General features: G+C 53.3%; 2 protein-coding genes across 7 annotated transcripts; one reads left to right on the forward strand and one right to left on the reverse strand.

The window, feature by feature from the left end:
- Positions 1 to 928: 928 nt before the first annotated feature.
- Positions 929 to 10,126, reverse strand: ZNF646 (zinc finger protein 646). Of its 3 annotated transcripts, none has more exons than XM_079790120.1 (3): positions 9,980 to 10,126; positions 2,316 to 7,709; positions 929 to 1,068 (listed from the first exon to the last, which is right to left on the reverse strand). In XM_079790120.1, exons 2-3 carry the CDS (start codon positions 7,630 to 7,632, stop codon positions 956 to 958), a joined length of 5,430 nt encoding a protein of 1,809 aa, XP_079646246.1. In that variant the 5' UTR covers positions 7,633 to 7,709; positions 9,980 to 10,126; the 3' UTR covers positions 929 to 955. The 3 variants fall into 3 exon arrangements, with proteins under 3 accessions (XP_079646246.1, XP_079646245.1, XP_079646247.1); XM_079790119.1 differs by lacking the exon at positions 9,980 to 10,126 and adding an exon at positions 8,892 to 9,287; XM_079790121.1 differs by lacking the exon at positions 9,980 to 10,126 and adding an exon at positions 8,135 to 8,879.
- On the forward strand, positions 9,426 to 22,661 carry ZNF668 (zinc finger protein 668). 4 transcript variants are annotated; one of them, XM_079790179.1, is made up of 3 exons: positions 9,426 to 9,910; positions 14,942 to 15,842; positions 16,498 to 22,661. In XM_079790179.1, the coding sequence occupies exons 2-3, from the start codon at positions 15,196 to 15,198 to the stop codon at positions 17,708 to 17,710; spliced, it is 1,860 nt and encodes a 619-aa protein (XP_079646305.1). In that variant the 5' UTR covers positions 9,426 to 9,910; positions 14,942 to 15,195; the 3' UTR covers positions 17,711 to 22,661. The 4 variants fall into 4 exon arrangements, with proteins under 4 accessions (XP_079646305.1, XP_079646303.1, XP_079646304.1 ...); XM_079790177.1 differs by having other exon boundaries at positions 15,177 to 15,842; XM_079790178.1 differs by having other exon boundaries at positions 9,852 to 9,910; positions 14,979 to 15,842.
- The last annotated feature ends 844 nt before the right edge of the window (positions 22,662 to 23,505 follow it).

Raw genomic sequence — 23,505 nt, forward strand, 5'->3', positions numbered from 1 at the left:
GTGGAGCAGGACAGACCCATCTGGATTCAGATTCTGTCTGTCATTGTGGGACTTGGAACAGGCCTCTCAACCTCTTGAACCTGTTTCCTCATCCATCCTGGGGGCTGTGCAGCACCTCCCTCCTCCTCCAGGAGGAGAGTTGTGAGGAGGCCACCACCCACCTCTTCCTCTCCGACAGGCCAACCAGCTGACTGTTGACAGGTGGCTCTGGGATGCTGCAGACACATCACTGCCTCTGCCCCTCTCCATCCCCCGCCCACACACAACTCCAGGCGCTGGGCAGGCCCAAAAGCCCAGTGGGCTCTGGGAAGGAGCCTGCCTGGATTGGCAGCTGCCCCGTCTGCCCTCCCCCCTGCAGGACAGGGAGATGTCACCTGTAGATGCTCCCCACTCTCAGCTCTGCTCTCCGACGCAGGCGTCCCGGTTTTCCCTATTCTTCATCCCCTCACATAGAATCACACCAGCCACATACTTGGAAAATTTTCTTTTTTGGGGGGAAGGGGGGATGGTGGTGCAATTTTCCTTTTTTTAAACTTAAATAAATTGTTACAAAATAGACTTTAGAAAATAAGTTACAAATTGTAGCAAAAGCCCCCCCTCCCCCCTCCACAGGCAACATTCCTATCCCTGGCTCTCTCTGAATCTGCCTCCCCGGAGTTGGAATCTGGTTGGTGAGGTGGCCCGGCATCCCGGCAGACCCGGGCACCAGGTGTCTTGTAGGACGATCACAATGAACTGCATGGTGACAAAGGCTGGGGAAGGCGGCCCTTCAAGGACAGGGACATGAGGAACACCTCACCCCCTGCTCGGGAAAGAAGCCAGATCTGGGTCTTCTTTGCGAGGGGAGAGGAGAAGAGATGGGGATGCCCAAACTACTCCTGAGTAGAACATGGAGGTCAAACCTTGCCCTGCAACCTGCACTCTTGCCCTGTATTGATCTTTGGAGAATTGAAGTTCAGAGGGAGAAGCTGAGATCTGCAGGCCACTGGGGTGAAGGGTCCAGAAGTGGGGTCGTGGGGGTGGGTGGAGGGGGCAATGACAGGCCCGCTGCTGGTGCCTCTGAGGCTCCTGGGGAGAGAGAAGTTACTGAGGGGCGCACTCCATACAGCTGGTACTCCCCTCCCCAGCCCTGCCCATGGCCCAAGGAACCTGTATGAGAGCCCTAGAGCCCTGAGACTTCCAACGAGTTTCCCAGACTTGGCTAACTGGCTCCTCACTCATTCCCTTAAGGTTACAAGAAATCTCTTATCTTGAACGCCATCTCATCAGCTCTCTTAGGGGAACCTTGGCCACCATCCCCTCCTTCCCTGACAATTTCTGGTCAAGGGCCCGCCATGCCAGGACACCCATCCTTGGTGGCCACTAAATGGAATGGGTTCTGGGAGATCTCTAGAGGAGGTGAAGCGAGCGAGCCCAGCGCTTGCTGAGGGAATAGGCAGGCTGTCCCAGTCTCATCTTCCAGCTTGGCTGGGTGGAGGTGACTCCGTGGAGATTCCCCGATAGAGAAGGGTGATAGGGGCTAATGACTGTTGTTGCTACAGCTGGGCCTGGCTTCAAAGAAACCATCACCGGTGACTCAGCCCTCCAGTTAAAGGTGTGCTGGCAGTAGGGGGTGTGCAGGTAGAAAGGGTGGTTTGGTTGGATCCTGAAAAGGACATACACAGCAGACAGAGAAAAGGGTTGAATAAAGAGAAGAGACGTGAGGCAGTATTGACAGGAAAGGGCCAAAGGTCTAGTTTCCAAGAAAAGTAGAGGGGGGCAGAGACCAGATGCAGGAGAATAGGGACAGGGAGCTGGGGCCATTCATTGGCCAAGTCAGCACAGAAGCCACAAAGTCCAGTCTGGGGGTGCCTCCCTCAGCCCATTCCTCAATCCCTGACTCCCTGCCTACTCTAGGGAAGAGCTGAACCTAGGAAATCTTTTCCTCTGGGAACCATTACTGGCTGGGTCAGGAGGGTTTCCAGATGTAGTAGCCAGATGGTACCCAGCTGCCTTCCCTCCCAAAACAAAGCCTCCTCTTTGGCTCAGACACAGCAGAGGAGCCCAGGCAGCGGCCTCTGCCCCGCCCACTCCTTATCCCACCCCATCATGCTATCTATTTACTTGACCCAGGGGGTCAGATCTAGGCCACTCAAAGGGCAGCATCTTCAAACTAGTTTTCTCATTCCATACCCAAGCGTCCGGTCACCTCTTGGAACCCATAGGACCCTTTCCTCTCACTCCTTGCTTCCCCACTACCTTGGGGCCAGATTTTGCCCTCCACTGCATGCCCACCCCTGGGATCCTTCAGTCCTCTGCCCGTTATATCCCCGTACCAGAGTTGGCCACTGTCCGTTCCTCCTGGTGCTGCTGCTGGTGCTGCAGAAAGCTGATGCGGCGGCGGAAATGGCGGGGACAATGGGGGCAGGTGAAGGGCCCCTCCTGGGGTGCATGGACCCGCCCATGGCCCTCCAGCCGGGCAGCTGTCCGGAAGGCCTTGCCACAGATGCTGCAGCGATGGCGTTTGGGGTCCGTGTGGGTCCTGCCATGGTTCTTAAGGGAAAGCAGGTTGGGTAGAAGTTTGGGACAGAGGGAGCAAGGATAGAGTCCAGTGGTGTGGGCCTTCTGGTGGTTCAACAGGCTACCAGCATGGCGGTACGATCGCCCACACTGGGCACAGCGGAAGGGCCGATCCTCATCTCCAGCCACTGCGGACTTGACTCCCTGCCCCGCTTTAGCTCTCTCCGTACTCTCTCCGGGGGCCCTGGGGGGATCTGTTGGGGGCTTCTGGGCTTTCCCTTGACCAGCGAGATCTACCTCACCCTCCACAGTTCCAGCTTTGGGGCCTCTGGCCTCCTCTATCAGGGGAGGGACCTGACTAAGGCCCTTGGCATGAGTTTGCAGGTGGCTGGCTAGTTCATGTTGGAACTGAAAGGTCTGGCCACAGTCGGGGCAGGCAAAGGTCTGGGAAGATATGTGGTTGTGGCTGTGACTCTCGGTGGCCACAGGATTCAAGAACTCCTTGGAGCAGAGCCGGCAATAGTGGCAGTCTGCCTCATGGGTGTGGTGGTTCAAGGGGCCTTCCGACTGGCAGGTCTTACCGCAACGGCAGCAGGAAAAGGGGTGGCTCTCTGGTTGGAGCTGAGGGGTGCTGTCTCTATTGTCCCAGCCATCCACATGACTAGGTCCATTGGGCTGGCTGTTGCCAAGGTGGCAAGAACTTATGGGGACACTGTCTGCTGACTCGTCTTCTGGCTTGGTCAGTACATGACCCCGAGGAACCCAATCTCCATCATGATTCACCGGTCCCCGGTCGCCTTGCCATCCATCCATTTGCCCCATGCCCCAGGAGACTGGCTCTGTGGCCTCTGGACCTGCTGACCTGATGGGGCTATGACTCTGCTCCCCTGGCCTCAGGGCTCCATACTGCAGCTGGGGAACTGACTCAGGATCACCAGATCTGTCCTCTAGTCCCTCGTCATCAGCGAGGTTCCCCTTGCTGCCCGCTGTGCCACCAGGACCTCCCTGACCACTCTTGGTCTCCTCCTCATGCTCTCGCAAGTGCCGCTCCAGAGAACCCCGGCCAGGGAAGCCCTGGCCGCAGAGGGCGCAGCGGACAGCTGCCCGCCGGGACCGCCCTGCTCGCCGCCGCCGGCTCTCCGAGTGTAGCTTCTGGTGGTCCTTCAAGGCCGTGAGGTTGGAGTAGGTCTTGGGACAGGTGGGGCAGCTGTACTGGCCTGTCTCAGGGCTGCACCGGTGGTTCAGGAGGCTGCCGGCATGGCGGTAGTTCCGCCCACACTGCCCACACCGGAAGGGCCAATCTTCTCGAGCCAGTTTTCGGGTGCCCCCACCCCCACCCCGCTCGAGGTGGATCCGCTGGTGGTTAGCCAGCTGTTTCCGCAGGCGGAACGCCTTCCCACAGTCCCCGCAGCGGAAACGCCGGGGATCTGCATGGATGCGCCGGTGGTTCTTGAGGGACATGAGGTTTGAGAAGCCTTTGGAGCAGGCCTGGCAGCCAAAGTGGCCAGTCTGGTGGCTCTGCCGGTGATTAATGAGGCTGCCGGCGTGCTTGTATGACCGGCCACACACCTCGCAGCTGAAGGGCCGCTCAGAGCTGGCCTCGGTCTGGCAGCCCTTCTCCGCAGTCTCCAACCTCAGCCCCATCTCCTCCCCCTTCACAGTGGTCTCCTTCCATGTCTCTTCCTTCACCCGTGCCACCTCCTCTGGGGGCTCTATTTTAAGTTCCTCTTGGAGCTTCGCCACTTCGGCCTGGCCCAGCCCCTCCTCTGCCACATTCTGGGGCTCACTGCTGCCTCCGGCCTCTGGGACTGGCCCCACCTGGGGTTCAGAGCCTTTGCAGCGCGGATGGTTCCGCAGGTGATTGCGGTAGGCAGCCAGGTTGGGGTAGCAGCGGGAGCAGACAGGGCAGGTGTAGTCTCCCGTCTGGTGGATCTTGCGATGGTTCACCAGGCTGCCCCCGTGGCGATAGGTTTTGCCACACTGATTGCAGCGGAAGGGGCGGGGCTGGTCCTCCAGAGAACTTTCCCCACCCTGCACGCAGAGGCTGTCTGCAACCGGGGCACCCACGCCCTCTCCAGACTTTGTGTCTCCACCTTCTGCAGGGAGAGAAGTCACTGTGCCCTCCAAGACGCCATCTGCAGCCGTTTCCGAGGCATCACCCGGCTCTCCCAAGTGGTTGGGAGCCTTGTCTGTCGTGTTCCCAGAACTCTGACTTTGGTGGTGACGCTCCAGGCTCCCTAGGTCATCATAGGTTTGACCACAACAGCCACAGATGTGCCCATAACCGGCTCCATCCAACGCCTCCACCTCCCGCTGCAGCTGATTCAACAGCTCTGTTTCTGAGAGCTGCAGTGGGGCACTATGGGTGGAGGCTGCCACTGCTGCGGCTTCATCTTCCCCCTCCCCCTCCTCCTCCTCCTCCTCCGAGCCCTCGGTCATGCCAGAGGAGTCATGAGCCTGGCGCCGGTGAAGCCTGTAGCCAGCCCGCCCGGGGAAGATCATGCCACAGAGGCAGCAGAGGAAAGGCTGTGCTGGGGCTGCCTCCCCAGGCCTGTGGTTCTGGAAGTGGCTGCGCAGGGCAGGCAGAGAGTCAAACTCCTTCGGGCAGAGGGAGCACTGATAGATGTCTGGTGGGTGGCAGGGCCTGTGGCTCAGCAGGCCAGTGGCATGGGGGAACGAATGCCCACAGTCAGAACACGTGTGGGAGACCTCAGCCTGCCAGCTAGGGACAGCTTCCACAGAGTGGGAAGAGCTGGGCTGGCCAGGGGCTGGTTTCTGGTCTTCATCCACCCCAGGGAGGCCATCACAGAAGCGGGTCCCGTCGCTTTCCTCAGCACCTGGCATTTCCAAGTTGTCAAGAAAGCAGGCCTCCTTCCTTCCTAGTCCTTCCTCAGGACCTCTGCTCTCTTTATCACCCTGGGAACAGGCCTCATCCCTTTCAGGCCCACATTTGTCTCTCTCGGCATGAGCCTGCAGAGAGCCCCCATCACTTTCCAAGTTGCTTTCGGCTCCACTAGGACTTTCCTCTGAAGGGCCCTGGGGACAGTCCAGGCCCTCATTGTCTCCGACCAACTCCTGGGCCCAGTTCCCACCTGAAGGGAGTTGGGCTTCTCCCCCACCCCCAGCACTGACAGTCCGCCTCCAGCGCCGCCTGCTCCGCCGCCGACTGTGGCGTCGTAAATGGTTCTTCATGGCAGCCATGGTGTGGAAGTGCTTGGTGCAGGCCCCGCAGCTGAAGTCCCCTGTCTGGTGGGTCTGCCTGTGGTTGATAAGGCTGCCCGAGTGGCGATAGCTCTTTCCACAGTCTCGGCAGGCAAATGCCCGAGGGGGTGACACCCTGGCCTCTGTCTTGCTATTCCCCCCTTCTCCCTGGGTCCGGCTGTGATGCTCAAGGCTCTCAGGATCTTCAAAGAGCGTCCCACACATGTTGCGTATCTGTGGTGCTGTCGTATCTGCTGCTGGGGGGACATCAGTGGCCGCCTCTTCATGTTTGCACCCAGTCTCTTCATCTGTACATGGGGCTGCGTTTGCTCCCGCTGAGTCAGACTCCACCTTGAGGTGGCTGGGGGGACCTTCAGCCCCTGGGCCTGTGCTGCGGCGAGCAGACTTGCAATGGACCCGCACGTGGTTGCGCAGGGCCATGAGGTTGGGGTACTTGCGGGGACAGAGTGAGCACTGGTACTCTCCTGTCTGATGGCTGTGGCGGTGGTTCACTAAGCTCCCCCGGTGGCGGTAAGCCCGACCACACTCATTGCACTTATAGGGGCGGTGGTCCAGGGTGGTGGTGGGAACCTCTCTTTCTTTGTGGGTGGTCTCCGTCAGAGGCAAAGGAGGCGGCAGCTTGGATGGCTGCCCATCCTCTGCAGCTCCTTGCCGGGGCCTGTGATGAGCCCGCACATGGTTTTTGAGAGCAGCTGCATTGTACAGCTGCTTGGAACAGATGGAGCAAGGATAGACACCTGTCTGGTGGCTCTTGCGATGGTTGATAAGGCTCCCAGCATGGCGGTAAGTACGGCCACAGTCCCCACAGCGGAAAGGTCGGTACTCCTCCAGCCCACTGTCCTCCAGCTCCCCAGAGACGCCGAGTTCCCCAGAGCCATTCAGCATCGGTGTACTAGGGAGCTGATCCCAGCTGCTCTCGTCTGTGTGCCCATTGGTGGTGGGCATCCCTCTCTCTTCCCACAGCTGCTTCTGTCTTTCTCCCTCATGGGATTGCTGGTGTTCCAGCAGCTCTTGGGGGAGCCGAAAGGCACGGGGGCAGTGGGGACACTGGTAAGGCCGATACTGGGCATGGAGTCGGGAGTGGTTCTTCAGAGCCATGAGGTTAGAGAACTCCTTAAAGCAAATGGTACAAGGGTAGATGCCCAGGGTATGGCTCTGGCGGTGGTTGGTGAGGCTCCCTGCATGCTTATAAGTCTTGCCGCATTGACTACACTTGTACCGCCGTTCCTCCTCAGCAGGAGAGGACGGGGTGGGCTCCTGACCCCCTGTGAAATTCACCACGGATTCAGCCAAATACTGTTCCAAGTTGCTAAGGAGGCTGCTGGCTGGAGTGGAGAGCAGTGGGGCTCTGCCCGAGTTGGTAATGGATCCCCAGCCCTCTGCACCCTCCTCAGGATTTGGCTGGCTTTCCCAGTCTTCTCTTTGTCTGACGGGTGGATCTTCCCAGGTGTCCAGAGCTGCCCTGGGGTCAGGCCCAGATTCACAGCCAGATGTCTCTTCGGCATGTTTTTTCTGATTCCCCCAGCTTTCCCCATGGCCAAACCTCTGGCCCCAAGAGTCAGTAGACACTGTCTCCCCCTGGAGGCGTGGAGTGGCTTCCTTGGGGCTTCCCTCAAGAGCATGAGTCCTCATGTGGTTCTTGAGGGCCATGGGATTGATGAAGTCCTTGCCACAGGTGGTACAGGGGAAAGGGCCAGTTTCATGGGGACAGTGGTGGTTGACCAAGCTTCCTGGGTGGCGGTAGCCCTGCCCACACTGCTGACAGCGGTAGGGCTGAGGGATGCTATCACCCTCCTCACTGTCCTGGTTGGAGGCTGGATGGAGCAGTTCACGGTGTTTTGACAGTTCCAGGACACTAGAAAAGTGGTGCTGACAGTCACAGCAGCTGAGTGAGGTGGGCACATCCTCCATGGGGCAGTGTGGCAGAAACCTGGAGGTTCAGGAAGAGCAGGCAGGTGGCAGAGGCATCTTCTGGTGGTGCCCAAAGCCTAGGAAGAGAGGGCAGTGGTCAGAAGGAAGGCCTGAATTAACTTTATCTCTTGGCTGTATAAGCAGCAAGTTTACTAGAGGTCACAGAGAGGTTCCCCAAGCAGCAATGCCGAGGGACCTGCTTTCTACTGGATCTAATCTGAAAGCACCATCCCTTAAGGCAACTCTGTACACAAGCTCCCCAAATATGGGAGCTTCCCTGGGCCTAACGCATCCCCAGAAGTATAGGTAAGGAAAGTCTAGAGGGATTAACTGACTTCTGATCGGAGACCTATTAACCTGTTCTTCAGACCAAATCCAAAAAGTCTTACTGCCCCTAACCTTCTCTCTATAATTCTGAAACAAACAACGTATCTCCTGTTACATCTTAAAAGGAAACCTGAACCTTTTCTAGGGCTCTGAATAAGAGATGTCCAATCCTTACCCCTCAGCTAAGCAGAGTAGCCCAGAGGCACTGAAAAAGCAGTCTTTGTCCAGTTGACAGATGAGGGCCTGAGAGATGCAGTTAGGGCCGCCTTCAGAGAAGGGGCTGGCTTGTTCCCCCACGTCCCCTATTCCTATCATGGTCGCAGAGTCTCCTTTCTAAAAGACGTTCTTGGCCACTTCTTTCACCTACTTCCCCTGAACCCAAACGATCTCCCATCAGGGAAATTCCATCCCATTTCTGGTGTTCTTCACCCTCTCTACCTTCTTTCTTTCTGACACCTCCTCACTACAGCCTCGCTGCTGCCCTTCTGTGTTTCTTCTCCCTCCTCTCATAATACTGATGACAGCAATGCATGCTAATTGAGCACTACCACATACCGAACACTGTGCTAAATAAAGAATATTCATTGTGTCACTTAATCCCCACAACACACGGCAGTGCCTGTTGTCCCGGTATACACACGAGCAAACCCACTGATTCAGGCAACCTTCTTTCCAAAGCTCTTGCACTCTCCATAGCAGGACCCCGTGCCTTCTACATCACCTTGGCTTTCCGACGGATTCTTTACTTCCATTGGACCCCAGTACAACTATCCCCGACTAAACCCCCTCACTGAATCTGCTCCCCGAACTCTCACTTCTCGGAGCCCCTTCGCTCAAGAGTGAATCCCCTTTCTTGATCGTTTGATCTCCTGATCAGACGAGTCCTCTCGCCTCACTGATCTTCTCGGCCGATTTCCTCTTAAGACCCCTACCTCACACGGGTGGCCCCTTCTCGTTCCCGCCGCGGGTGCGTCCGTTGGGGACCGCGAACGGGAGCGCGCCTGCGCACTGGGACCCTCACCCTAACTGCAGCCGTGCGCCCCAAGGGGTGGCTGTGGGGGGCTCTCGCGCTCCCACACACGCACACTCCGCCAGGGATCCCAGGGGTGGGAGGGGAGGGGAAGAGGGAAGGGAGAAGGGGGAGAAGGAAGGAGGTAGAGTAAAAAGGGCGCAGCTGACACGAGCCAGGAGTACCCCCAGCTCCGCGGACACTTCCTATTGTTACTAGGAAACAGGAAGTGTTCTAGCCGCAAAAGCTTCCCCGCGAAACCTCCTCCTGGAGGACACTTCCTGACCCGCCTCCAAGCACCCGGTCTACACAGACACACTTCCGGTGCTAAGCAAGAAGCAGCTAAAATGCTACTCAGACCCCGCCCACGCAGGTCAAAGCGCCGGTCGTTTCCTATAACCTTAGCCACACTTCCGGCAAGAGCCGCGAGCGTGGGTCTGGTACTTATCGGCTGAGCGTAGATGAGGGAAAAAGGGTTCTGCAGCCATAACCTCAGTACTTTGGTGACTTTTCGTGGGGCTCCCTGAAAAGCTCAAGACAGATGGAGGGAGCTTTATGTACTCCTCGCTGTAAAGGGAAATGTTGTGGAATATGAGGATTTAGGCACTACAAGCTTGAACATGGCCTATCTGTCCTCCCAGCGTATAGTTGTTGGTGATCTGGCCCTGCACTAACAGGATCCCGGTGTACACAGTAAGCCTGTCCGGCGTCCCCTGTCGTTAGCACCCACAGAGACCCCCCTGATTGATTCCTCTGCCACCCTCGATAAACTTCGCTTTCTTCCTCGTCGGTGAAGCTTCCTTCCACTTCCGCCCGCCGGTCCCGCCTCTCCGCCCCCCCCCCCCGCTGGGTCCTAGCGCCGGCCCCTCCCAGGCAGAGTCTGGGGCTCCGTTGGTGAGCGGAGCTGTAGCTGACGCCACGGAGCCAGCCCAAGTCCGTCAGGTAGGAAACGCCGGCGGGAAGCCGCGGGGACCCCCAGGCGTCCCCAGCGCGGACAAAATCCGAACGGACCTGTTTCCCTGTGTGTGCCGAGGGCGGATGGGGTTGGCCTGGCGCGGGCGGGGCGGGAGGAGTGCGGCCCCGGGAGGGCGCGGGCGCGCTCCGGGCCCAGCGGGTCCTAGAACCCGCCGGCTGGCCTCGCGGGCCGGCTGTCCTCGCGGGCCGGCTGCTGCGGACGCCCGGGCTCCGCCGGCGCGGCTGCCCGCCTTGCGCGGTGCGGGCCCGGGGGTCCTAGAGCCCGCCACGTTGCGGGCTTTTGTCCCTGGCGCGCAGCCCGCCTAGCGAGAGCCGCGGCGCCTGCGGCCCCCTCCCTGGCCGAGGTCCTGGCCACCCCTCCCGCGGTCCTAGAGAACGCCATTTTGCAGGTCTTTGTCCAGCCCCGGCTCTCGGTCCCATTCATTTGTTCATTCTCTCATTCTTTGTCACCCCTTGGCACATTCTCCAAGGCCACGTTTCCCAGGGCTCCTTCCGAGATGAGGCAGCTCAGGGCCCTGGCCTGCGCGGCTGTCTGGCGGGGGCGCAGACCCACGGACGGTTGCAGGGGCCGAGAAGCGCAGCGTTTCTGCAGCTCTCGGCTCCTCGGCGCGTCTGGTAGGCCCTAACGCTCTTCAAACTCCCACCTACCTCAGAGGAAACGGGGGCCTGGAGTGCCGGGGCGCCCCTACTTCCACTGCCTGTTCCTGAGGGCACTGGGGGAACCGGTATTGATTGGAAGGATGCAAAGGAGTTTTCCCCTGAGAGAAGGCAAACCGAGGCAGAGGGCAATGCAGGTGGAGATGCATTCAGGCGGGGAAGTTTGAGACTTGTGGCTGGAGCTTAGGTTGCTGTAGGGAGGGGGAAACACGCTGAGGTGAGGCTGGAAAAGTGGGTTGGGGTTAGGTTGTGAACTGACCAGATTGGAGGCCTAGGAGATAATTAATTTTCACCTCTGCACGCACTGTTCATACTTACACGTCTGCCGTCTCACCGAGTGTGTGAGGCCTGTGGGGACTATTTGTTTAGACATGGGAGACTGAGGTGCAGAGACTATAAACAGTGGCTCCTTTCTCACCTCATCCCAGCTCCCAGGGTCCTAGCCTAGACTCTCTGGGAATTACGTCTCTGCACTCCCGTCCAGGCAGCAGGACTTCATCCCTCTCCTAAGCCAGTCGTGAAGCAAAGACAAGCCTTCCTCACTAGAGCAGTGAAGCCAGTGTGGGAAATAGGCGTGATGCTATTTGGACCTTGGGAGCTTGGACAGCAGACATTCAGTTAATAAATAGTTGTTGAGGGCCAGTCTCACACATGCCTGCGATGGGGAAGGCAGAGGCTATAGGCCTGGGTCTGAACTGTGTCTCAGAGGTTGATTCTTTCCGTTTGTTTTGGGGCACTAGTCACAGTTCTAGGTGCAGTGGGTACAGAATAAGGAAGGTTCCCTGTTCATCGCTAGCCTAGATTCTTGTGCTGGAGACAGAATTAACAACTAAGCCATAAAATGTGTAAGTGCTATCAAAGTAGTAATCAGGGGACAGAGAGCAGAAGTTTGGGAGGCAGACCATCTAGCTTTGAATACTGGCTATGACTCTCACTACTTCATTTCTGTGTGCCTCAGTATCCTTGTCTGTAATGTGGGGGAAACAACACTGTTTAACTTAGCCTATCCAGACTACCATAGCAAAAAAAAAAAAAAAAACAGACTGGGGGGCTTAAACGACAGAAGTTTATTTCTCACAATCCTGGAGGCTGGGAAGTCCAAGATCAAGGTGCTGGCCAGTTCCTGGTGGGGACTCGCTTCCTGGCCTGCAGGCATGCACACAGCCAGTCTGTAACGGACTTCTGGGCAGTTGTGAGACAGCTTGAGTAGTACACATAGAATTCTTAGCATGATACCTGGCTGGTGCTAAGCTTGCAAGAAGGAATGCTATCCGTGTGAGCACCATAAAGGAAATTAAAGCGGGGGGAGGACAGAGAGTGATTAGCAGGGGCGCCGGTAGCATTAAGAAAGGTGGTCTGGAAAGCCCTCTTTGAGAAAGTGACAGGGACCTGAGACCCACATAAAACCAAAGAGATAGCTACCCAAAGATCCTTGGGGGATAGTGGTTCTGGCCGAGGGTACTGCGTGCAAAGGCCCTGAAGTCAGAAGGAATCTCGCTCTTTGAGGAAAAGAAAGGGAGCCTGTGTGGGTGGAGCTTAGTGAGACAGGGAAGAGGAATGGACGTTGAGGTAGGCAGGAGATAGATGGTTCAAGGCCTCGCTGGCCACGAAAAAGATATTGGTCTTTGTCCTGGGAACAAATTTGGCTAATAAGTCTTAAGGAAATGAAGACAGCTAAAGAGCCCAGCCCAGAGACCTGAAGACTTGGGTCTGAGTCAGGGCTCCTTGCCTAGCTGTGTGTTCTTGTGCAAGTTTTTCCCTTATGGGGCTTAATATGCACATCTGGAAACAAGGTGAAGTAAAAACGCCTTTCTCCTAGAAGCTTGTGAAGACCTAAGGTTGTGTCTTTGGTTCTTAAATGCCGAGTGTTAACTGGAGTGACCCAGAAAGTGTGTTCATAGTGAAGGTTTCTGTCCTGCCCGCACTCCCTGGATGGGCATTCTCGTACAGGGGTTCACAGACCTGACTTGGGGAAACACCGCTGCAGGGAGTGGTAGGGGAAGAGTCCACTGAACTGTGAAGCGAGGAGATGATTTTAGACGGGCCTGGCCTACCTGGCCCTCTGCTCTTCATGGAGCTGGGCGCCTGCTGGGACCAACCTGGTGCTCCCCAACTTGTCCCCTGGGAAGTGCCTTAGGGGAGATTTACCCATCCAGCTCTCTGGTTTCTGGTTCACAGACAGGAAGACTGAGGCCCAGAGCTCAAAATCCCTGGCTCCAGCCCTCTGAGAGGGAAGCAGACATAAAGGGTTCTGGCTCTGGTCTCAGGGATGAGAGAAGGCAAAGGTGCAACCTGAGCTCAGAGTCCCGTCCCTGTGGGCGGGCCCAGGTGGCAGACAAGACTGTGAGGGCCCAGATAACTGAGTAAGGACCCAGCAACTCAAGGCAAGTTAAACAGCTAGATTCAACTCCAGCTGCGAATGACTAGGTGTGGCCATGGGCTAGTTATGAAGCACAAGGCCATATTGTTTCTCTGGGCCTCAGTTCTCTTATCTGTGAAAAGGGAATAACAGTACTTTTCTCATGGTGTGGACAGGAAGTTTAAGTGAGTTAATACATGCAAAGAGCTTAGGTTACTGCCTAGTATTTAGCAAGTGCTTTGTAAATGTGAGCTATCGTTTTTTTATTCAAGAGAAACTTGATCCGTCAGGCTGTCCAGAGATGGTCTGGAAAGGAGGTAGTGAGTGCCTCATCCAGAGATAGGGAGAGATCCCCTGGAAAGTTGGTTCTCAAGCCCTTTAACTCACTTTCCAGCCTCAGAATTTAGTGGGAAAAGTAAAAAACAAAAAAACAAAAACAACAACAAGGTGATGGTGGAACAGCATTGTGTGGGATTGGGGCCAAAAACCAAAGCGGAGATGCAGGAGGAGCTTCCTGGGTGAAGTGGGCTCAAAGGGAGGATTGATGGGATTTGTGACAGCCAGGAAGGACCTGGGAACTTGCATGGTGTGATGGAAGCCGTGGAAAGTTCTTGAGTGGCACGTAGTACCTTAGGGAGAAGACGCAGGCTGCCTGTGTACACTAGATTGTGTGTATAGGGGTGGGGGACTGAGGCAGGTCCACCAGGCAGAAGGGTGCTGACTCTAAAGATGCAGCCCTTGCCACTCACTCCAGGGGCTCCAGTGTCCTCCCTGGACCATAACTTGGAAGCCACCAAGCCCTGAGGTGTACAGATAGGGAAACAGGCTTAGAAAGGAGCATGAGAGCCCTAGCCGGTTTGGCTCAGTGGATAGAGCGTCGGCCTGTGGACTGAAGGGTCCCAGGTTCGATTCTGGCCAAGGGCACATGCCCAGGTTGTGGGCTCGATCCCCAATAGGGGGCGTGCAGGAGGCAGCCGATCAATGATTCTCTCTCATCATTGATGTTTCTATCTCTCTACCCGTCTCCCTTCCTCTCTGAAATCAATAAAGAAATATTTTTTTTTTTTTTTTAAAGAAAGGAGCATGAGAAAGTACTCAGGCCCCCTACCTCCCAACCTAGCTTCTGGGCACACCAGGCTCCCTTTTCTATTGCAGATACTCACCCCCACCCAGGCCACCCCCAGCAGCTGTTGCTGAGCACTCCTTAAGTGGATCTGCCCGTAATCCTCTCCCTTCATCCCCCAGGGAGGATGAGCTGGTGTTAGGGCTAATGCAGCTGTTAATCCTGTTTCCTTCCAGCCCTGAGCCACAGGAACAGCTGTGTGGACGGCATCTGGCTCTGATACCGTCAGATATCTGGTTTCTGGTTCACAGATAGGAAGACTGAGAATGAAGGGTCCTCGGCTAGATTGGCTGTCCCAGGAGGCCAGATCAGATACGTCGGTTATGGCTCAGAGGCTCCTAACTGCTAGCAATGGTTCAAGCTGCCTTGAGAGTGACTGAGCTTCCTATGACCAGAGCTAGGGGAGCAGGAGCCCACAGTGATTCCAGAGCAGGGGTGGGCCAGGATTCCTGTCTGGGGTGGAGTCCCTTATAGCCGTGCAAGGCCAGAATTCTGTGTGACCGTTGCTGCCTCTGAAAGCTAACCAACCAGAGTGGAAAAACAAAATGCATATGCTGGGGCCTATCGCTTCCAGACAGACGGTGCCAATCACCACATTGAGCCCACTGGTTTTGCCCTCTCTTGGGCCCACCTCTGCCTTCCCTGGGCACTTGGAGACCCACATCTGGGTAGTCTCTATGTCTGCAGCCTTGCATAGGACTCTGCCTCCTGGCACAGGCCTTGGATGCTGAGCTGAAGGAGGAGGATGGTGAGAAGGATGGAACCAGGGTGTTCTGGGAATGCCACAGGGCCTGGAAAAACTCGGGCTGGGGAATGAAGTGCAGGCGGACATTTTGATGAACCCAGCCTCCTCCCTTAGTCTTTCTGAAGTCACCCAGTCCAACTCCTTTCATCAGTGAGCAGACCAGAGAGGAAACTTGCGCACGCTGTCAGAGCCAGGAATGTTGGAAAGGAAGGATGTGGCCCACCCCCCGGGTGGAAAGTGCAGATAAGTTGGGGTTCCCACTGAGGCGCCATGAGGGCTTTGGTGACGGGAGAGGCCTTGGAGAACGGCAAAGGGATGTGGCTTCTGTCTAACTTTGCTTCTCTCACAGCGCTTTGCCCATCGAGGCCATGGAGGTGGAGACTGTGGAGGCCCGGTCCCCAGGCCCCGGCTACAAGCGTTCGGGCCGCCGCTACAAGTGCCTGTCCTGCACGAAGACGTTTCCGAATGCGCCCAGGGCAGCACGCCACGCTGCCACACACGGGCCCGCAGACGGCGCGGAGGAGGTGGCAGAGGGGAAGCTGAAGCCAGAGACGGAATCTAAAACGGAGGATGCCAGCGGGGACAAAGTGTCAGGTGCAGCGGCTAAGCCCCGGCCTTACGCCTGCCCACTGTGCCCCAAGGCCTACAAAACAGCCCCAGAGCTGCGCAGTCACGGGCGCAGCCACACGGGCGAAAAGCCCTTCCCTTGCCCCGAGTGTGGCCGCCGCTTCATGCAGCCCGTGTGCCTGCGCGTGCACCTGGCCTCGCACGCCGGCGAGCTGCCCTTCCGCTGCACGCACTGCCCCAAAGCCTATGGCGCGCTCTCTAAGCTCAAGATCCACCAGCGAGGTCACACGGGCGAGCGGCCCTACGCCTGCGCCGACTGCGGCAAGAGCTTTGCGGACCCTTCCGTGTTCCGCAAGCACCGACGCACACACGCCGGCCTGCGGCCCTACGGCTGTGAGCGCTGCGGCAAGGCCTATGCCGAGCTCAAGGACCTGCGCAACCACGAGCGGTGAGGGCGCTTGAAGGGGTTGGGAAGAGCAGGCGTGGGGTGGCGGACAGCAGGGGCCGCGCTGTGACCAGTGTGGCCTGGGCTTGGGTCTTAGGGAGCAGAATGAGCGGGTGGGGAGGTGAGTGGGATGGCGCTGTGGGCAGCGGAGGGCAGCGGTAAGCAGCACTTGGGTGGAGCTAGTGCTCCCGGGTTGGTTGGGTTGGTTGGTTGGTCGGTGGACCGGACATGCGGGCAGACTGATTTGGGATGGGGCTCTGGAGGAGGCAAGTGGGGTCTGATAGGCCTGGGTTCCTGGACATCAGGAAGGGGGCCGGGCTTGAAGTTGGGTGTCTGGTAGAGCACAGGATCGGTGAATGGGACCTGGTAAGTCTAGGCCCGTGGAGTGCAGAGGGGTCTTTTCTGGAATCTAGATACGCAAACTGAAGGTTTCTTACTCTGGGGTACAGCTCTGGATCTTAGGGGATTGGGCCCAGGTCCCCAGGATGTTAGGGCCTCCTGAGTTAACCGAAGGTTTCTTACTCTGGGGTACAGCTCTGGATCTTAGGGGATTGGGCCCAGGTCCCCAGGATGTTAGGGCCTCCTGAGTTAACCGTGCAGACGGCAGCCGGGTCAGGTGATGGGCTGCCGCCTTCACGCCGGTCCCCACTCTCCACAGGTCCCACACGGGGGAGCGCCCCTTCCTCTGCTCAGAGTGCGGGAAAAGCTTCTCCCGTTCGTCCTCGCTCACGTGCCACCAGCGCATCCACGCAGCACAGAAGCCCTACCGCTGCCCAGCCTGCGGCAAGGGCTTCACTCAGCTCAGCTCCTACCAGAGCCACGAGCGCACCCACTCCGGCGAGAAGCCCTTCCTGTGCCCCCGCTGTGGTCGCATGTTCTCTGACCCCTCAAGCTTTCGGCGCCACCAACGGGCGCACGAGGGCGTGAAGCCTTACCGCTGCGAGAAGTGTGGCAAAGACTTCCGGCAGCCGGCGGACCTGGCCATGCACCGGAGGGTGCACACCGGCGACCGGCCGTTCAAGTGCCTGCAGTGTGACAAGACGTTCGTAGCTTCCTGGGACCTTAAGCGGCACGCGTTGGTGCACTCGGGCCAGCGGCCCTTCCGCTGTGAAGAGTGCGGGCGCGCCTTCGCCGAGAGGGCCAGTCTCACGAAGCACAGCCGTGTGCACTCGGGCGAGCGCCCCTTCCACTGCAACGCCTGCGGGAAGTCCTTTGTGGTGTCCTCAAGCCTGAGGAAGCACGAGCGGACGCACCGAAGCAGCGAGGCCCCAGGGGCCCCCCCACAGCAGGAGCTGGTGGTGGGCCTGGCACTGCCGGTCAGCGTGGCGGGCGAGGGCTCCGTGGCCCCCGCAGCAGGTGCCGGGCTAGGGGACCCTCCAGCGGGGCTGCTAGGGCTGCCCCCAGAATCAGGCGGCGTGATGGCCACCCAATGGCAAGTGGTGGGCATGACGGTGGAGCACGTGGAGTGCCAAGATGCTGGGGTCGGGGAGGCTCCTGGTCCCTTGGGGGGGACAGGCGAGGCGGGGGGTGAGGAGGTGGACGAGAAGCCTCCGCAGTTTGCGTGCCGGGAGTGCAAGGAGACGTTCTCCACGCTGACTTTGCTGCGAAGGCATGAGCGCTCACACCCAGAGCTCCGGCCCTTTCCCTGCACCCAGTGTGGCAAGAGCTTTTCAGACCGGGCTGGGCTGCGCAAACACAGCCGCACGCACAGCTCTGTGCGCCCCTACACCTGCCCCCACTGCCCCAAGGCCTTCCTGAGTGCCAGCGACCTACGAAAGCACGAACGCACCCACCCTGTGCCCATGGAGCCCCCCGCGCCTCTCGAGCCCCTTGTGGCTTTGCTCGGAATGCCTGAAGAGGGGCCAGCCTGAGCCCATGGCCCTTCCTCTGAACGCCCAGGAGTTCAGCCCCATAGCGTGCCTCCTGAACCTCCCTGTGCCCCGGCTTACTCTTAGACTCCAGATCCCTGTCCCCCAGGTAGCCAGCTTACCTTCCCAACCAAGAGACCTGGGACAGCGGAGGCGGCACCTGCTGCTCAGAGACATGGCTCTGTGAGTAACACATTAAAGCATTCACTTTGACACTGGGTTGACTCCTGTGTTCTAGTTGGGGGTTCGGGAGGGAGTTTGGGCACTAGACAAGGTTCATTGCAGATTCCTAGATTGGCAGATTAGAAACTAGAAGGGTCTTTGGGTGCGTTTTTTTCAAAGTGTTTTAGAATGCCTTGTGACAAAGGGTTTCATGGTCAAATAAGTACAGGAAATTCCCTGTGCCTTTCTTGGGGATTCTTGATTAAAAGTGTGTTAAAGTCATTCATAAGTCCCGCAATCAACAAATCTATTTAGCTTTGTTTATCCCATACTTATATAACCATGGAAACCTTTTACTGAGTAGTTTTCCTTCTATCCTTTTTACAGAGAATAAACTGAGGCCCAAAGTTAGTATATTCCTTATACACTGCAGTAACAAATTGGAAGATATACTTGAAAAAAAGAGGTCCCCTTCACAGTTACGATACCCACAAACTACAAAATAAGAAGCCTCACAAGAAACATGCAAAGCCTATATGAAGAAAATGCTCTCTCCGGAAGGATATAAGACATATACCATGTACCTACTTGGGAAGACATTAAAAGATGTTGGCCTTAGCCAGTTTGGCTCAGTGGATAGAGCATCAGCCTGTGGACCAAAGGGTCCCTGGTTCAATGCTGGTCAAGGGCACATACCTCGGTTGCAGGGTCCTTTCTGACCCGGGCCCTGTGTTTCTCTCACATTGATATTTCTGTCTTTCCCTCTCTCTTCACTCTCTCAAAAAATAAAAAAAATAATATATATATAGAAAGATATCCTTGGGTGAGGATTTAAAAAAAAAAAAGGATGTTGGATTCTCCCTAGCTTAATGCTTAAATTCATTGCTATCCAAAAAGGGTTTTTAACAGAACTTGAAAATCCGAAGTTCCTATGCAATACATTCTTTAAAAACAGTGGAGGTGATGTGTTTACATACTAGATAATCAAACACCAAAGCCCTGGAGTAAAAACAGTATGGGCACAAGAATAAATTAGTGGAGTGGGGGAGAGGGTTCAGAAACAGCCCTAACTATTTCTGGGAATTCAGTTTGTGATAAAAAGGATTATTCAAATTGGTGGGAAAAGATAGGCTGTTAAATAGCTTTACAGTTATATCTGTACTCTGAAAGGTTACACATCTTTCTAAGCAATTTTTCAAAGACCAAAATAAATCAAAATGAGGCTTCACATTTAGTGTAACTTGGTACAGCCTGTTGGGAAGATGATTTGATTATATTTATAAAAAAGTTAAATGGACATACCCTTTGGCTCGGCAAATACACCTAAAGAATTTACACCTCAAATTTCTTTTCCCACTTAAGTGGCAAAATTGAGGATAATGTTTAATACAGCAGAATCTGTGATACTGGGAACACCTTAAATGTCCATTAGCAAAGGACTAAGGCTAGCCGCTGTAGAACACATTGATCAGCTGTTTAAAAAATGATATCAATCTGTTTTTTTAACAATATAAAAAAATACGTCAAATGAAAAAAAAATGCAAAGCAGCATGGTTAGTATGGGCCAAATTACATATAAGTGCTCAAGTTTCTATAGAATATTTCTAGAAGGATACTTAACTGATTTTGGACTATAAATTTCAGCCACTAAGGCTTTCCCCATTTATAAGCCAAAACAAAGAATGGACCAGATCCTCTTCCATGCTTTTGTCATTTCTAGACTTGGAGCCACCAAGTTGGCAGCTTCAGGAAATGTGTGCAGTCTAACTCCAGGCCCATGTGCCAGTCATGAGGGACTTTGCAGCAGCTGGCTCTAGCCTAGGACTGGCATACCGGGTGGCACCAGGAATAGAAGTAGTGGGTAATCCCTTGATGTCAGGGCACAGACAGCATTGCCATGCCCAAGCTTTGGAAGAGGCCCTCATTTCTGTTCTCTCTCTCTCTCTCTCTCTCTCTCTCTCTCTCTCTCTCTCTCTCAATATATATTTTTATTGATTTCAGAGAAGAAAAGAGACAGAGAGAAACATCAATGATGAGAGAGAATCATTGATGAGCTGCCTCCTGCACACCCTACACTGGGCATGTGCCCTTGACTGGAATAGAACTCGGGACCCTTCAGTCCACAGGCCGATGCTCTATCCATTGAGCCAAACCAGCTATTCCTGTTCTTCATAGCATAAGAAGGGGGCATGTGGCAACAGCAGGGGCCAGGGTGTCATGACTGCAGGAAGAGAGTACTAGTTTGACCAAGGGCACTCACTGCCCATCCCAATACCCAAAGCAAGACAAGCACTGACCCCAGGTCACCTGCCTGTTCAGGCTGGGGCCAGAGTCTGAAAGAATGGGGTCCAAGAAAGACACAAACTAAATGGGGTTGGAACGGGGACTTTGGTTACTACTGACTTGATTTGTGACCTTGAGCAAGATGATTTATCTTGGGCGTTGGGGAGGCATCTTTTAGAAATTGGAACAAAGATACCATATATTTGGGCATTTATCTACAATGAAGAAAAAAGTGGGTCTGGGCCTAGACAACCCACTGATCCCTTGGTTCTCCTTCTCTGACACTCCAGGCATCCCTTAACCAGGCCTGCTTCCTGAGGACTTAAACAAGCTGACTTAAAAAAATATTAACAGCTATATTAAGATGTAATTCATATACATACAATTAACCCATCTGAAGTGTATAATTCGATGGTCTTTAGTACTTTCACAGGGTTATGCAACCATCACAATCTAATTTTAGAATACTTTTACCCCCCTAAAAGGAACTTTATGCCCATTAGCTGTTACTGCCTATTGATCGCCCCCCCCCGCCCCCCCCCCCCCGCCCACCCGCACCCAATTCCTCAGCCTGAGTCAACCACTAATCTTATATCTGTCTCTATGGACTCATCTATTGTGGACATTTCATGTAGGGATCATGGAATATTTGGTCTTTTGTTACTGGCTTCTTAGCATAATGTTCTCAAGGTTCATTCATATTGTTTTTCCTTTTTATTGTCAAATAATATTCCATTTTATGGATATACCACTTTTATGTATCCATCATCAGTGATTGGCAATGGGCTTCCATTTTTGTCAATTGTGAATAATGCTGCTCATGAACATTCACATACAAGTTTTTGTGTGGACATATTTTTCAATTCTCTGGGTATATATATATCTAGGAGTGGAATTGCTGGGTCATACAGTTACTGTTGTTTAACCATTTGAGGAACTGTCAGACTATTTTCTAAAGTGGCTGCACCTTTTTACATTCCCACCAACAGGGTATGAATGTTCGAATTTTCCCACATCTTCATCAACAGTGTTATTATCTGTCTTTTTTATTATAGCCATTCTACTGGATGTGAATTTCTGTTTTGATTTGCATTTCCCTAATGGCTAGTGATGTTGAACATCTTTTCATGTATTTATTGGTTATTGTATATCACCTTTGGATAATGTCTATTCAAGTCCTTTGCCCATATTCTTTGGTTGCTATTGTTTATCCTCACCTAAGGATATATTTTTTCCATTGATTTTTCAAAGAGAGAGAATGGAAGGGAGGAAGGGAGGGGGGAGAGAGAGAGAAACATCAAACACATTGATTGGTTGCCTCCTGCACATGTCCCAACCAGGGGTGGGGAGTGAACCCACAACCCAGGTACGTGCTCTTGACTAGGAATTGAACCTGTGGCCCTTCGGTGCCTGGGCCGACGCTCTAACCACGGAGCCACACCGGCAAGGGCCGTTGCCCATTTTTTAATTGGGTCCTTTGACTTATTGCTATTGAGTGTTAAGAGTTTTAGATATAAGTTCCTTATGATTGGCAAAAGTTCTCTCCCATTGTGTGGGTTGTCCTTTTACTTTCTTGATGGTGTCCTTTGAAGCGCAAAAGTTTTACATTTTGATGTCCAATTTATTTATTTTTTCTTTTGTTGCTTGTGCTTTGACAGCCATATCTAAGAAATCATTTCCTAATCCCGGTCATGAAGATTTATACCTATGTTTTCATCTAAGCGTTTTATAGGTGTTTATAACCCACTTATAAACTTACAAGTTTAAAAATGATAAACTATAAATGTTTTATAGCTAAGAGTGCTTAGATTTAGGTCTTTGATCCATTTTGAATTAATTTTTGTGTATGGTGTGAGGTAGGAGGTCCAACTTCATTCTTTTATATGTGGATATTCAACTGTCCCAGAACCAATTGTTGAAAAAGCTTTTCTTTGTCCATTGAATTGTCTTGACACCATTTTTGGAAATTAACTAACTGTAAATATGAGGTTTTATTTCTGAGCTCTCAATTTTATTCCCTGAACATGCCTGTATATCTTTATTTCTGCCAGTACCACACTGTTTCGCTTGCTGTAGCTTTGTAGTACATTTTAAAATCAGGACCTGCGAGTCCTCCAACTTGTTCTTCTATTTCAAGATTATTTTTGTTTTTCTGGAACCCTGGCATTTCCATATGAATATTAGGATCAGCTTATCAATATTTGCAAAAAAGAAACAAAAAAGAAAAGAAAAAGAAGATAGCTGGAATTTTGATAGGGATTGCATTGAATCTATAGATCAGTTGGAGTATTGCCATCGTAATAATATTAAATATTCTGACCCAGGAGCATGGGATATTTGAATTTTTATTTAGATGTTTAGTTTCAACAGTGTGTTCTAGTTTTCAGTGTATAAATGTTACAGTTCTTTTGTTAAATTTATATCTAATTATTTTATTATTTTTGTTGCTATTATAAATGTAATTGTTTTCTTTGTATCATTTGTGAATTGTTCCTTGCTGGTCATGAGAAATACAATAGATTTTTGTACATTATTCTTGTATTCTGCAACCTTATTGAACTAGTTTATTAGCTCTAATAGTTTGTGTGTGTGTATTGCTAAGGGTTTTCTATATACCAGATCATGTCATTGGTAAATAGAGATAATTTGCTTCTTTTCTGTCTGGATGCCTTTAATTTCTTTTCCTTGCTTATTGCCCAGGCTAGAACTTTCAGTACAATATTAAATAGAAGGGTAGGAGCAGACATCCTAATCTCAGGGGCAAGACATCCAGTCTTTCACCATTTAAGTATGATGTTAGTAGTGAATTTTTGTATATGCTTTTTGATAATCAGCAAGTGAAGGATATTCCCCTTTATTCCTAGTTTCTTAAGCTTTTAAAAATTATTATTATGTGTTGGATTTTTGTCAAATGTATTTTTTTGTTTCTATTGAGATAATCATATTTTTTGTTCTTTAGTCTATTAATACTAGAGGTCCGATGCACAAAATTTATGCAAGAGTAGGCCTTCCTTCCCCTGGCTGATGACACCACCTTCCTTCTGGCACCCGGGGCCCGGGCTTCCCTCTCAGCCCTGGCTTTGTCTGGAAGGATGTCCGGAAGCACATCTTGTCTAATTAGCATATTACACTTTTATTATTATAGATTCTGTATTATATTCATTGATTTTGGATGTTAAACCAACCTTGCATTCCTCAGATAAATCCTACTTGGTCATACTGTACAATCTTTTTTTTAAAATATATATATTTTTACAGATAGGGAGAGGGATAGAGAGCTAGAAACATCGATGAGAGAGAAACATCGACCAGCTGCCTCCTGCACACCCCCCACCAGGGATGTGCCCGCAACC

The sequence above is a fragment of the Cnephaeus nilssonii genome (assembly GCF_951640355.1).
Source record: "Cnephaeus nilssonii genome assembly, chromosome: 2".
NCBI lineage: Eukaryota > Metazoa > Chordata > Mammalia > Chiroptera > Vespertilionidae > Cnephaeus > Cnephaeus nilssonii.